Here is a 14,654-nt window from a genome sequence, read left to right as displayed (position 1 = left end):
CCACCCTCTCATCCAAATATTGTCTTTTCTGGCTCCAAACAAAAAAAACAAAAAACAAAAAAAAAAAACAATGGTAACAGCCAAAATACTCAATTTGAAGCTTTAAAACAGGAGTTCACAAACCATTGGTGATGACATGGTGGGGACGTCCATTATTTCATACAGTCTATGGTGGCACTGAAACCTTTCATGAGCATTAACTGCAGGATGACCTGCAAGTTAACCATCTGACATTTTATGTGATGTTCCACAGATTAATGTTTGGTCTCAAGGGGTGACACACCTGAAAAGGTTGTATCTTACAGTTAATTAAATTCTGAATGGCCCACATGACACCAGAGTCCAAAGTGAAATTAACGGTTTCTAAGATAACCTGTCTTTTCTTCTTTGTCACATCTGTATCAATAAAATAAAGGTCAAAGAGCAAGAATAGCTGCTACTTATATTTATTACAATATCTTATCTATCTATACATTATCAATTATTTATCTGATGTATCTTTTAATCAAAATACTATCTTTGTTTCAATTATTTTGCTTGAATTGAATGGATGCATAAATCCATTAGCAAATGCTTTGCTCAGATGGATAAAATCAGCATAATCATGATGTAAAATATAAGTTATATGGGGGTTACAATTTGTCCAAAATACACAAAATTAAAAATGAAGGAACAAAAAATCTGAACCCCGGATGGACAAAGGAATAGATGTGTGCATAAAAAGAGATACACATATGTTTACTTTACTGAATAATGCACTGACTGCCTCTCTTACTTTCTCTTTAGCCCGCAGTTCATCGAACATGTCTTGGATCTCCACTTTCCAGTTGTCCTGCAGGGAGTGGAAGGAGTCCTGCGGCATCTCTTCCTTCACCTGCTGCTCCAAGGCCGTCAGCTGGGCCAGGATGGAGCTGAAATTGGGTCGACGGTGGGGGTCCTGGTCCCAGCACTCTGTCACACACACACATACACACACAGTCAGACACAGTCAGACATCAGCAGCACTTGCAGATACAGAGTTATATCTAGTATGACTGCACTCTCATGAATGCATGGCTGTCTTCACACTGATGCAAAGATAACAGCAATGAGGAAGTAGTGGACCCAAGCAGAGCAAAATACATTTTAAAGTGGATGGTGTTGACAAAAAGAAAGGGTTGTTTAGTCTGTTACTGAGCCGTTTCCTTAAAATGAGTGGAAAAATTTGACAATAAAGTCGCCATATTCACTTGTTTCCAGCAGTTTCACTTCTTTAGTGTTTTTCTTGAATCAAGGGACCTGAAAGAAGGAAGTACCTCACTGATTCACTGAAATCCTTAGACATACTGCACTGCATAGGAAAAAGGCTAATTTTATCACCCTATTAAAAGGTGTTCATTAGAATTTTAAGACTTAAAACTGGGTCAAATGACTTCCTAAAATGGATGTTTCTGCACTCATTACACTTCATGTCCAATGAGGATCCTGCGATGCCTCTAATTTTTATTTACCCATATTTCAGGCACTTGTGTGAGCATAATCTAGAGTCAAGCTGATCACTTATTCAAAGTGTTATGCTTAATTAACTTGCTGTGGGGGGTTTGCATAATTTGCTGCAACACTATGGGCATTACAAGCAGATCAAAAACCAATCCGATAATTAATTAATCCTCTGAGGTAGCTATCGGTGGTTTTGTGCACTGATCTCTTTTTTTAAAAATACAACTGGAGAAGACAAGCAGACATCAAGAGAGGAGGCTAAGTGGAAATAATGTAAACTGTCTATGTCTACTTTTTGGCAGAAGCAGATAACAGGCTGGTAGCATGTTAGCAAGCACCCAGGTGACATTTCTTCTTCTTAGCTTGAAACTGAACCAAAGGGAGAACATAAATGAGTACAAACACGTTGCACAAGGTGGCACCAGCACAAAGCACTTCCTCTCAACAGCAACGTTATTAACAACATACAGGAATTTGTTTTCTCAATTTCAACCCAGCTTTGGGGAAATGGAAAGAGAGCGTGCCGGGGACACCAATTTGATCTCACGCAAGAGTACTCTCACACCACTGAACTGAAAGTCATTGCCTAAACTGTGCAATGGGTGCATTCGGTTACATTTCCAAACACGTGTCCCACCTGACATGAGCTGAGCGAAGGGCTCGGGGCACGTGGAGGGGATGGGCAGGGTGAGCTTGTTCACAGCGACTCCGTAGGCGACTGCAAGTCCATCAATCCCTTTGTAGGGTGCCTCTCCTGTTAGCAGCTCCCACAGCAGAACACCATAGCTGGAAGGGGAAAAAACACAGTCAACAAGCCATGAGACAGAACGCTCAGACCAAAATTAGACACAGGATATATCCTGGAACACATTTCATGCAGCTATTTGGAAAACATACAGTGTGACACTATCATCATTTCTGGTATATTGGTATACATCAACGAATCAGACCACTGCAGCATTAATATACTTTACAAGACCTTTACTTTCACAACTGTTTTACTTTCTAGACTGCTTTCATATCCGTTAATGCTACCTCAATGCGACCAGCAGCTACTTCACAGTACAAATCTTCCAGCAAATAGTACTGATGATGGCTTTTACTTTGTAGCAATTCAGTAGGTACTCAATTAAAGGTTTGAAAATTATTTTGAAGTCAACATGTGAAGAATGTTTATATGATTATTGCATCTTTCACATTATTGTGATGGCAAAAGATTTTGTTTGTCGGAATATAAGATAATTATACATCTTTATTTAGTCCATTATTAATATAAAAATAGTGATTAGAGCAGCTTTAAGCTCATTTTAGGTTGAGGTTGTAGCTGCTATATAAACAACCTGGGTGCTTTAAAGCTTCCAAGCTTTGATCGTTGCCTTGGTAACAGTAATAGTAAAAGTAATCCAACATTATTCATTACGCATCAGCATGAATTATCATGTGTTATTTTCAGTCAAGGACACTTGGTCATAGTTTAGTGACTCTGACTCGCTCCCATCTAATGTCAGTCACTAGCATTCGAGCACTACTCAAACTATGACTGTTTGTCCACATGTGACAGGCTAGATATGCTAGCAAAACATCGAAAAAGTTAAACTTCTGAAGTAGTTTCAAAATTTGTGAACTTGACCCCAAAGACTCGAGTGCCAGATATACCAAAGAAAACTGGTAAATCACAAGTGTACAACAAGCTTGGCAAGTCACCTGCGAACACAGGTAAAAGCCCAGCCATCTGGCAAAGTATTCTTTTTTTCTCGCTATTACGCTACTGTGACCTTCATGCTAACAGTGTTAGCAGTGACCACTAACATTTATGTTTGACGAAGGAAAACACTGCTAGAAATGTAATTATCTAAATATAATACGGTCAAAAAATGTGGGGTTTTGTTTGTTTTGTTGTTTTTGCCAAAACATTAAAAGTTCAAAATCTGATACAATATTTTTGTACCCAGAGGGGGCGCCACAACTGCCCTACCCTCCCTTGAAAAAGCAAAAGCCGTCCAGGGCACAGTAAACAGAAAAGACAAAAGAAGACAACAAAATTTGCACACAAAAAAAAAAAAATCTTTTTTTAATTATTATTATTATTATTTTTTATTATTATTGTTAGGTAAATTGTTTATTGTGTTGATTTCTCATTAGCGCTTGTTCTTCTTAGTAATAAATACAACAAATATAAAAGATTAGGGGTTTGCTTTGGGAGACAAATGTGCTAGGTCCAGCACTGGTCTCATGCCTCAACACATTTGCAGCTTTTATACCAATATGAGATATTTCCAACATGACTCCCACTTGCTTCCAGACTATTTACATATGTATTTGATGGTGCTCTTAAAAAGACAAATGCTCATTTAGTTGTGAGCTGAAATTATACCTTACACATTCATTATCGTAGCACTGACAATACAGAACTAAGACACATTTGTGCAGTGGAATATTTTTGCTTGGTGAACCATGTGCTTGCAAAGCAATGTGAACTCATGCATGCAAAACTTGTACAAACACAAATACACAAACAAACACACACACAGACACACACAGGACTTTTGAGCCCACACAATGGGAGCAGCTCTGTGTCCTAAGAAGATGAAGCGTGGCGCAGGACTTGGATCTCCCACACTGTCAATTAGCCCTCGCCCGGACCTGACTGAACGCACTGTGGAGGCTCGCTAAGTGGAGAGCGCAGGCCGCAGCCTTTTTTTATTTAGTTCTTTAATTACAACTTCCACACACTGTGACTGTGCAGAAACGCTGCTCACTGCTCCCTGAGGCGGTCGTCGTCTTCGCGTGGCGGCTTTGGAGACGAGCGGCCGTGGACAGATGAGAAAGAATAGTAGAACAAAGATTACCGTTCATTTTCAGAGCAGGGCTGCCTGTCTGCCCGCCTGCTACTTGCTCATTTTGCTGTTTTCCAGATTGTGCTGTGATTGCTGTGAAAATGAGCTTGCGTGGGTTTGTTGTTGATAAACGGGGAGATGGAAACTGAGAGGATGTGTGTGAGATAGTGAGATGACACTGAACCCATTAGGGTAGTGGCAAAAAAACCTGTACACTCTTATTAAATAGAGTTCTTTAAAGTACCAGAAAATTCCTTAAGTAGCTTGCACCAAAGCAGGATCCTGTTTGATGTTCTCAAGGACGCTTTCAAAAAGGTTCTCTGTAACAGCATGCTCAATTGGTTTCACATAGGCTCTGTGTGGGGCTGCAAAGAACCATTTAAGAATGGATTAAATGGTCCAAATCCACTGGATTAAAATTAAACCATAGCATATGAGAGTAACTGCTATAACCACAGTGCAGCAAAGCCATAAATGTGTATTATTGCTTTAATAAATTATTTATCTTTTCCCTACTGCGGAGCAAAATCAGCCCTGCCTGCTTTATTCCAAATGCAAATTCATATACGGCACTTTAAAGCCATCATGAATCCCCTCTCAACAAATCACACAGTTGTTTAAGTCATTATTACAAAACCACAAACCATAATCAAGGGGACTCTTCTGTTCCTGTGTAGATGTGGCCAAACACACACAGATATGTGCGCAGACACACACACACACACAGAGCTATTCCCAGATAAAGGGCTGCGGTTAGGTCTGGTGTGTGGCCTCCTTCTCTGTCTATACTGGAGACAATGGGACAGTGTGCAGTACAGATGTCCCACAACAAAGCACAGAGCAGCTCTTTGAAGAGACGCCGTCACATGGCTGCGGCGGTCTTGCCGCAATCCATCACTCTGTGCCTCCTTCTCGTCATCACTCCGTCTCCCACCATCACTTCTCTGCACTTTCACCCTTTGCCCTCTGGCCCCATATAAACACCACACCATACTGATCTCTAATAAGGCTGCGTATTTTTAATAATACTACAATTTGAGTCATTGCATCTCTGATTATAAAGAAAGAAACAATTTCTCTAATCGTAACAATGCTTTTCATTCTGTATTCCAAGATCATACACAATTTGGAGTCTGCACTATGTTTTTGGAACATGATTGTTTCTACTGACCTAACTACCGTCTAGTGTCCAAGCTACTTAAGCCCAGCTTGATGACCCTATTATATGTGAAGGCTTCAGGCCTGGACCTAAATAGTTGCCTAAAACTGACTGTGGGCCATCTTGTGTTTTTTCATAATTATAAAATCAGGTGAAGTATATCATAATGCAAAATATTGGCTCATTCTATGGGCTCAAAGTAGGGCTGGGTATTGTTCCAAAAATTCTAATTCCAGAACCAATACCAGTACCCTTGAAGGGATAGTTCGGATTTTTTGAAGTGGGGTTACATGTGGAACTTATCCATTGTCAGTGTATTACATACAATAGATGTCTGTTGTCACACCCACAGTTTGGAGAAGCGGCAAGAGGGCTGACACAAAAATTAAGCAGTGCACTGCTGTGGATGGAGGCAGCAGCAGCAAAACATGTTTTAGCCACCAAAAAAAATGTATATCAGTTTAAGTGTACGTTAAATCCATCCATTCTTTTAACAGGAGTGATTGGTTGTCACAGACACGCACTTTTGTAAGCCAACAAAGTGTGGACACCCAGTGGAAATTAAATGAACTGCATCAAAATGTGAGACTGAAAGTGTTGTAACTGTTAGTGTGATCACTGCTGATGGAAGGTTGAGACAGACCCAAGTCGTCACTGCTGCATTTTTCCAGTTCCCAAATATCTCAGTTCTGAGATCACTTTATTTCTGTTGTTATACTGTTATTGTGTTGAGTTCAAGACGTGGGTACATCTCAAATGAGAATGACCTCAAAGATAATCCCTGCACAATCTAATCTGCAGTATTTCATCAACTCACTGTCATCCAGCGTTTGGAGAAAATTTCTCCTTCCTCTTTTTCTTTCTGCTATTTTCTCATCTGCTTAGGAAACTCTTAAGCCTCTTAAAAGTCCTCCTCCTTACTCTTGACAGTTTTTCACCTTAAGAGCTCTCTTAAGGGCTAAGACGCTTTGTGAATTACTTTCATCTTTACAAGAATCTAGTCTTAATTCTATGGGGAAATTATTGGAAAATGTCATAAGTCTGAGAAATTTTCGTAGAATTTCGTCACAAGGAGCATCTCTTTGTAACAGGAAGCTTTGTGAATATGGTCGTTTGAACTGTTATTTTAAATTGATAGAGATACCAACAGAATACTTCACTTGATACGTTTTGTTCATTCAATACCCATCATGTGAATGAAAACATTCAGTTGGGTAAAATGGCACCAAATGCCACAGGCATGTAGTAGAGTCATACTTTCAAACATTTTAGTGGCGTCTCAGCACATTGAACTGCCAACTCTATCAAATACACTGCGCTTGTCTTCACCACACCTCAGACATGTGGGTTGTAGCTGCTGTAGTAGTGTACCAATCACATGTTGCATCATATGGAAAAAAGCTTGCAGTGATTGGCTGTGAGAAAAACCATACATATACTGATTTTATTCTAGGTCTGGGTACAAAAAGGATCAAATGCGCGTATTGTTGGATTGTAAAAGTTTTGACACTACTGTGCACTGGTTTATTTCAGTCAATGCCGTAAAGGTATCGAAAACCAATACCCAGCCCTGCTTGAAACTACTGTGATCTGGCGTAGTGGCCACACTTGGTAGTGCAGTATCATGTGACATACTCAGGACACATTTTCCCCATACAAACACACTAGAAAAGGAGCTGTTTTTGTTCCTTTTAGGAACAGTCTGACATCATGGGGAACACACTTACTTGCTTAGCCTTAGCTTCATATTTAGTGTACAGATATTAGCGTGATATTGAGCTCATCAAACTCTAAGCCAGAAAGTGAATAAGCATATTTCTCAAAATATAAAACTATTTCTTTAAGGTGCAGAAATACTATAAATGCACACCTGCACATATAATTAAATTCCTGGACTGGACTTCAGAGACTTTGCGCACACACAAACACACACACAAGCACTCACCTCCAGACGTCGCTGCCCTTGGAGAAGGTGGACGACTTGATGACCTCAGGGGCCATCCAGGCATAGGTGCCAGCCGTGCTCATCTTGGTGGTCTTGTGCCACTCCCTGGCTAGGCCGAAGTCTGTGATCTTCAATGTCAAACCCTCCATACATTCATTCTCTATGGGCTGAGCCAGAAGGACTGGAGGGAGGAAGAGAGGCAAGGGGGAAGGTAAAGATGGGTAAGACTTAGCAAGGTTTTAAACAGTGAAATATGTTGAATGATTAAAATACAATGAAATGCATTACTGCAAAGACTAATTCTGCACTTTTCTTAATGTAAGACTGAGCTCCAGTACCCGCATTTTCCCACTTTCTATTAATTTATGCCAATACAATCCAAACTGACAATGAAAAACACGTTTCCACATACCCTATGACAAACAAATAAGCCCATTTCTACTGACTTGCTACATAGCATTGTTTATCTGGCATGCCAAGAATATATGCTTGACTAGAAGCAGGGCTACACTGTGATATCTGAGCTGTGTCGTTACCGTGAACAGGCTCGACATGCGGGTCATGTGGGCAAAAAGAAAGGAAGTACCAGTTTTAAAAAATGAGGGCTGTAATTGCTGTGATAACACTTCATTCTGCTGTGCTTCAAGCGAAAAGCTTTTCAACACTAGAACAACTACTTAGCTTAAACTGTGAAGCAACGTCAGTAATATGGAACCCAAAAGTGTTCAATATTCAAGATACTAGATGTAACTTTTTATACATATTTTGTTTTTAATTGCCAACAGGTGAACACTTTGTAATGCAACAATTCCCTGGGTTACCTAGAACAGCCTGTGGACTGAATTCTATGTTAAGGACTCGGGGAAAATTTTTCTGGAAAAGCAGATACACAGTTAACGTTAATCCATCAAATCCAGTACTCCGCATCATATTTACGTATAGTGTCCCTGGAACTGAAAGAAAAAAAAAATCATAACCTGTAACGATGAGATATTGTGGTCTGAGATGGCTAATGTTAGCTAACGTTAGTTTGCTTTATAATGCTGGTGAGTAGCTGGCTAGCTAACATAGCAAAATTCTGTCCTGATTGATTAACATAATCTAATTCATCCAGACTCCAGTGCTGATCTGTCTGGTAAATTGGCTAGTTTGCCGTTTGCAAATTACTTTATCAGCTAACTTTATGAAACGACTAACGCCAGTTTCATGCAGTGTAGCTACGTTACAGCTAGCTGGCTAACCTTCGCTAGCTGGCTGGTTGACGTTATCCCTAGCAAAGTACTGTGTCAGTGGATATGTCAGTTCGCTAGCTTGTCAGATTACTTAACCAGCTAACATGATCCATGACACTTTTTTTTATGACAAACAGTATTGATTTAGGAAATAATAAATTATGCAGGTAACGGTACAAAGAGCTTTCTCCTAGCCATGGGTGATGCAGGGGTGACCAATATGCTAACCATAACCTCTAGCTTACAGGAGCTAACTACATAAATCTGGTTGCAGTTGTTGAAGTCATTCTGTCATGAAAAGTTAGTGTAAAACAAAACGATTAAATACATGCATAAATAATAAGTGACGTAAAATGAAAATGTCAATGAGGCAAATGTCATTTCAAAATTTTGAAATAATACTGTCTAATATGAAATAAAAATGGACTTCTTTAAAACTATTTAAATAATTATGAAAACAAGAATGTTGAAATTTTACAATAATGATCTGAGTTTTAATATTTATTAAATTTTTTCACAAATTATTGCCTTTTTATATATTATAAATTTTTTTCTGATTCCATACAGATAGTGCAGCTTTCTAAGTAAGACCATTTTCAGCTTTTTGGGGTTTTTTTCTTGTTTTTCTTTTTTGTTGTTTTTGCAAGTGGATCAGTTCAGTTTTGCAAAGAAATATGGTAAAAGAAGAAGTAGCTGTAACAGGCATGAGATATTACGGAGATTCTTAGAGATACTGCATATTTATATGAGTGAAGTCAAACCAAGATGTGTATTATCTTGCTAGATTTTAAAGGTTTTAGGTCTGTTTTGAAACTGTGAGGGGAGCACCTTGATGTAAGACTAAAGAAATAATTAACACAGGTGTTTTTCATTTGCCCTTCATGAAAAGTTTCTTTTGTCAGCAGGCAATACAGCACTGATTATCATATTACCTGAGCAGAGAACAAAAAGCTCCAACAAAGAAGTACTGTGCAGTGTAATATGCCCTTATTGCAACACAAAGCATGAAGCAGCAAACAAAACAGGCGTCAGAATGACACGTTTAAATGGGCCCGTTTTGTCAGAATGACAGATTTAAATGAAGTTTAAGGCTGCTCTCAGTTCCCATTTATGTCAGAGGCACTAATTAGGTGAGCAAAACCTATAAGTGGCTGATTAAATGGACCAATGACTGTGTAGTTTGTTGTGTTTTGTCTGAGTTGATCATTTTACTGTGTGAAAAGATCCATGACAATGAGCACTCTGTAAATACCTAATTCTTGCAGACACACAGTATGGCTGATCTGCATTATCATTGTGCCTGAGAAACAAGAGGGTTTATATGCTTCTGAAACTCATTCAAACTTTAGTAAAACACCAGAAAAGCTGGCATGGTTACAGTGAAATCAAAACACTGTGGATGTCACAACACCAAAAAGCTCAACAGCTGTCTTCAAGTTAGAACTAAAATTGAAGTTTCAGATCTTAAAATGCCTCCCCAAAACAATATTTAGTCCAAACCAGTACTGTTAGGATTTCTAACAGGGGCAGAACCAGATGTTATAAACATTCAGGGCTTCTATAATAAAACCATTGAATAATAAACACTGTACTCCATTTCTGCCAATATATCCCTCAAAATCCTGCACAGTGGACCTTAAAGTCTGCCGCCTTCGCCATTGTAAATTGCATTATGAACAGAAAGTTTGACAGGTACTGTATCTCAGTGTGCAAGTATAAGGAATGAATTAAATAGTGCAGATTTGCTTTAAGATGCACTCATTAGCATGCTCTGCTAACTAGCTTAAGTTGTAACCAAGCGTTCCCAAATAATCACATTATCAACTAACTACTGAGCATTTGTTTGTAGAGTTACAGGATACGTTATGTGGTGTATACTCTGTGAAAGCCCATCCTCGATGTTGTCAGACTTTAAGCTAACATCTGCTTATTTGTGGAAGTTTATGCTTCAGCATCTGTGTTTGCTGAACACATATGTTGGACCTAAAAGCCTGTTCTTTATGTGACATTAAAAGTAAAACTAACCCTGAGTAGATCTTTGATGTTTTCATTGCCATACTAACTTATAACCGGAGGTGAAAGAAGGCCAGTACGATCCAGTACTCCATACTACTAAGACATTCAGTACCGAAAAGAGGGGACATTCGTTACACTTTGAAAGATATTCATAGATTTGAACTTTCTGGATCAATAACTCATTAGTGAGACATTGATAAAACACAAACAGTGCTTATTTCCAACCAAAACAGTGAGCCACATTTCATCTAAACAATCTGTCCTTCGAGCAGGCCAAATAACGTTGTTCTACTGTACGTGTGCAGCCTGCTGTGAGCCAAGTATGCAGGAAGTGTCTACTAAGTGCAACACCAAAAAAAGAAATACTCAACAAAATGTGCCCTCATAACACCATGGCATCATTAAATATTAAATTACTTTGCTATTAGAAAAATATTTTTTTATGTGCCTAATGTTTTAAAATTCAATAACTGACAAAATGTTGTTGATGAATTAAGTCCTAATAATAGTCTAATTCAAAAAAATAAAGTTATGATTTTAACCAGTTTGTCAACTCTTACATTACTATGTCAAAGTTACACCATTTAAATAATTTATTTGCTCTACATGATGTCAAGTGTTTCCAATTTCTTTCTATACCATACAGGTATCAAAAAATGTAATACATGTTTTCCGGGGTGTGTGAAGCAGGGGGTGGGAGAAAAATAATAAAAGGCAATGAAGGCACAATGTACTTAAATGTACTTAAGGTGGCGCTTTCAATTCTCATATATTGCTGGATAGTTTAATAAATACTAAAATATCATATTCTTGTTCTATTTTGTGAGTAAAATCTGAATCTGTGGGGCGGCAGGATGGTGTGGTGGTTAGCACTCTCGCCTCACAGCAAGAGGGTTGCCGGTTCAATCCGTGGGAGCCTTTCTGTGCAGAGTTTGCATGTTCTCCCCGTGTCAGCGTGGGTTCTCTCCGGGCACTCCGGCCTCCTCCCACAGTCCAAAGACATGCAGATTGGGGACTAGGTTAATTGGTAACTCTAAATCGTCCGTAGGTGTGAATGTGAGCATGAATGGTTGTCTGTCTCTATGTGTCAGCCCTGTGATAGTCAACCTGTCCAGGGTGTACCCTGCCTCTCGCCTGATGTCAGCTGGGATAGGCTCCGGCCCCCCCGCGACCCTCAAGAGGATGAAGCGGTTAGAAGATGAATGAATGAATGAATGAATCTGAATCTGCAGTGTAACCAGTGTCTCTGGCAGGTGCATGTAGTTGATAATGTTTTTCTCTGAAGCAGAAGTACACAGTACGTGAGTAGTATATCATTGAGTTGCATATTTTTTAAGTACTATGGCGGGCTTTTGTAATTTATTTTGGGGGACAATGAATAAAAATAGCAACATAATTCAATTTGTCATATCTAAACATCATAATGATGAAGCACAGTGTTGAGTGTGAAGTTGTTTGGATGAGCATTCCCAAGAAAGCTGCAAGCAGCAACAGCACAAGCCGAGCCATCATAGTTACTGTTCTGAACAGGCACGTTTTGGATGGGCAATCAAATGTCTTTTATTTAATTACACTAACAGTGGGAAATACTGAGCAATACATATTTGCTGACATTATATCAGCAGTTGAATTTTTGATTGCCCCCTTGACTATTTTTTTAATCTGTAGTGTTCTTTTTATCTTATTTGTTAAAATCATTGTGCAGTAGTAAACCTGAAATTTTGCTTATCTTGTAATTCCATACCCACAAGTTACTTAAATAGTGTCTGGTTCACGCTATAAAATATCATACTCAGTGACTCATTTCTGTGGAATTTCAACAAAACCAAGAAGACGCTATATGACTGCTCATGCAAGATCATAGGTTACCTACAATGAATAGATACAGCAGTCACTGCTGTTGGCAGCATCTATGCGCCACTTTGCATAATTAGCACCATGGTCAGAGATGTAATCAATAAATAAGTGTGTCATTCTTTGGGAAGATTTTGAAGGAAAAAAGAGACCCAAAATCAATTTCCTTCAAAATGAATATGACGTTTAAGATATTTTTTAAATTGAGTCAGTTATTAGATGTTTATACGTACTGAACGTGAGACAAACTGGAGCACCCGGAGGAAACCTGTAAGACATCTAAATTGTGCCATGATTTAGCAATTGCTTGTCAATTCTTGGCTGCCTAAATCACCTCAGCAGCCTGCTGACTGTCTGTTTGTTTGTTTGTAAGTAAAAGGTGGCAGCGCAGAGGTAATGCTTAAAAGTGTAGCTAAAAGTTAACTAATGACAAAGGATACAGAAACGAATCATTACTGAGTGGGGAGGAAGGTGGTCTAACATCACACAGTGTTTGGTGCTTTTGATGCCCCGAGTCAAAATGATCAATAACTTGCTTATGCATCCAGCTAAAGTAAAAACAAGAGAAAAACAACAGTCAACTCGCTCCTGTCAAGATAAAGAATATTCCTATTTCTATTTCTTTTGACCAAAAGGAATCACAAAGTATTTCATACATTACATGATCCTAGGTTAAAGGGACAGTTCACCCCAACTTCAAAAATACATATTTTTCTCTTACTTCTAGTGCTATTTATCAGTGTAGATTGTTTTGGTGTGAGTTGCTGAGTGTTGGAGATATGGCCATAGAGACATCTGCTTTCTCTCCAATATAATAAAACTAGATGGCACTCAGCTTGTGGTGCTTAAAGCACCATTTAAATACATTTGAAACACCAGAAATCATGATCCAGTTCCTCAAGATAATCCACAGACCTTGTTGTGAGCAGTTTCATGTAGGAACTATTTTGTGTCTACCAAACTACACCTGCAAGCTGTATCATCACACAGAGGGAAGCGTGCATCTACTCATGGACAAAAGACTAGTGTTTTGAGATGTAGACATTAATGACGTCCTTCTTGGCTGAGCTTTAATGTTAGCTCAGTGGTGCTAGGTCGGCTAGCAGCGGTAGAGACATACTTCTTTCAACACAGTGATACAGTTGGCGGCTGTAGTTTGGTAGACAGAAAATAGTTCCTACGTGAAACTGATTACAACACGGTCTGTGGATAATCTTGAGTAACTGGGTCATGATTTCAAATGTTTGTTGTTGTTTTTTTTTTTAGCTTTGAGCACCACAAGCCGAGTGCCATCCAGTTCCGTTATATTGGAGAGAAGGCAGACATCTCTACGGCCATATCTCCAACACTTGGCAACTCACACCAAAACAATCTAGACTGATAAACAGAACTACAGGTAAGAGGTAGAATATGTATTTTTGATTTTGGGGTGAACTGACCCTTTAAAAACCATGCTTAATCTGCTTAAAAACGTAATAGTCTTCAAACATGTAGATTACATCAAAATGTATTTGAATGTGTTGCAGGTCATGACTGACCATTTCAATATAATACTGTGGAACACACTAAATCTACTGTGAATGTTTTATCTTTTTTTCAGAACTGATTAACCCTTACTGACAGGGAGGGACACACCTGATAGCTGCAACATGGATCAATCACATATGGATGACTGATATTCAAGAATAAGTCTCTAAACATAGTGATACACACACAAAACAGAAATCCAAAATGAGAAAAGTATACACTGTAAAATGTAATAACCTATAAGTAAACACATTTTGGTAACCAGCCAGTGTTATGCAACCACACAGTGTCGGAAGGCTTTGTTTCTATGAAAATAGAATATAATGCTGAGGATGTCGGTTGCTGCGGTGTGACTCTGTATCACATGTCTCGGTATGATCGGCAGCCATGCCTCTCTTCCCCTTTGCTGGCAGGCTGGGCATCGCTCAGGGCAAGGCTGGCCATCAAACGCAGGGAGGAGAAGCAGCAAAGAATTTGACTTATTATAGGGAAGTACAACTCCTGCTATTTGCAGTCACTTTCTGACTTTCTGGGCTCGGCACTCTTTTCCTTTTTTGTCCCCAAATCTCTTTTGACTGTGTATTTCACAGAAAAATCTACTTTCT

General features: G+C 39.0%; 1 protein-coding gene across 2 annotated transcripts in view; it reads right to left on the bottom strand.

The window, feature by feature from the left end:
• Positions 1-14,654, bottom strand: part of LOC125883509 (mitogen-activated protein kinase kinase kinase 11) — a 62,417-nt gene that overhangs the window by 25,190 nt on the left and 22,573 nt on the right. For both annotated transcript variants that reach the window (XM_049567821.1, XM_049567822.1), the window contains 3 exons: positions 7,421-7,601; positions 2,117-2,265; positions 776-951 (listed from right to left, as the gene is read on the bottom strand). In XM_049567821.1, coding sequence (XP_049423778.1) covers positions 776-951; positions 2,117-2,265; positions 7,421-7,601 — 506 coding nt within the window. The remainder of the gene's footprint in view (positions 1-775; positions 952-2,116; positions 2,266-7,420; positions 7,602-14,654) is intronic.

The sequence above is a fragment of the Epinephelus fuscoguttatus genome, linkage group LG23, assembly GCF_011397635.1.
Source record: "Epinephelus fuscoguttatus linkage group LG23, E.fuscoguttatus.final_Chr_v1".
NCBI classification, from domain to species: domain Eukaryota; kingdom Metazoa; phylum Chordata; class Actinopteri; order Perciformes; family Serranidae; genus Epinephelus; species Epinephelus fuscoguttatus.
Note: the sequence above shows the minus strand (reverse complement) of the source record. Positions and strands in the feature narration are given on the sequence as shown.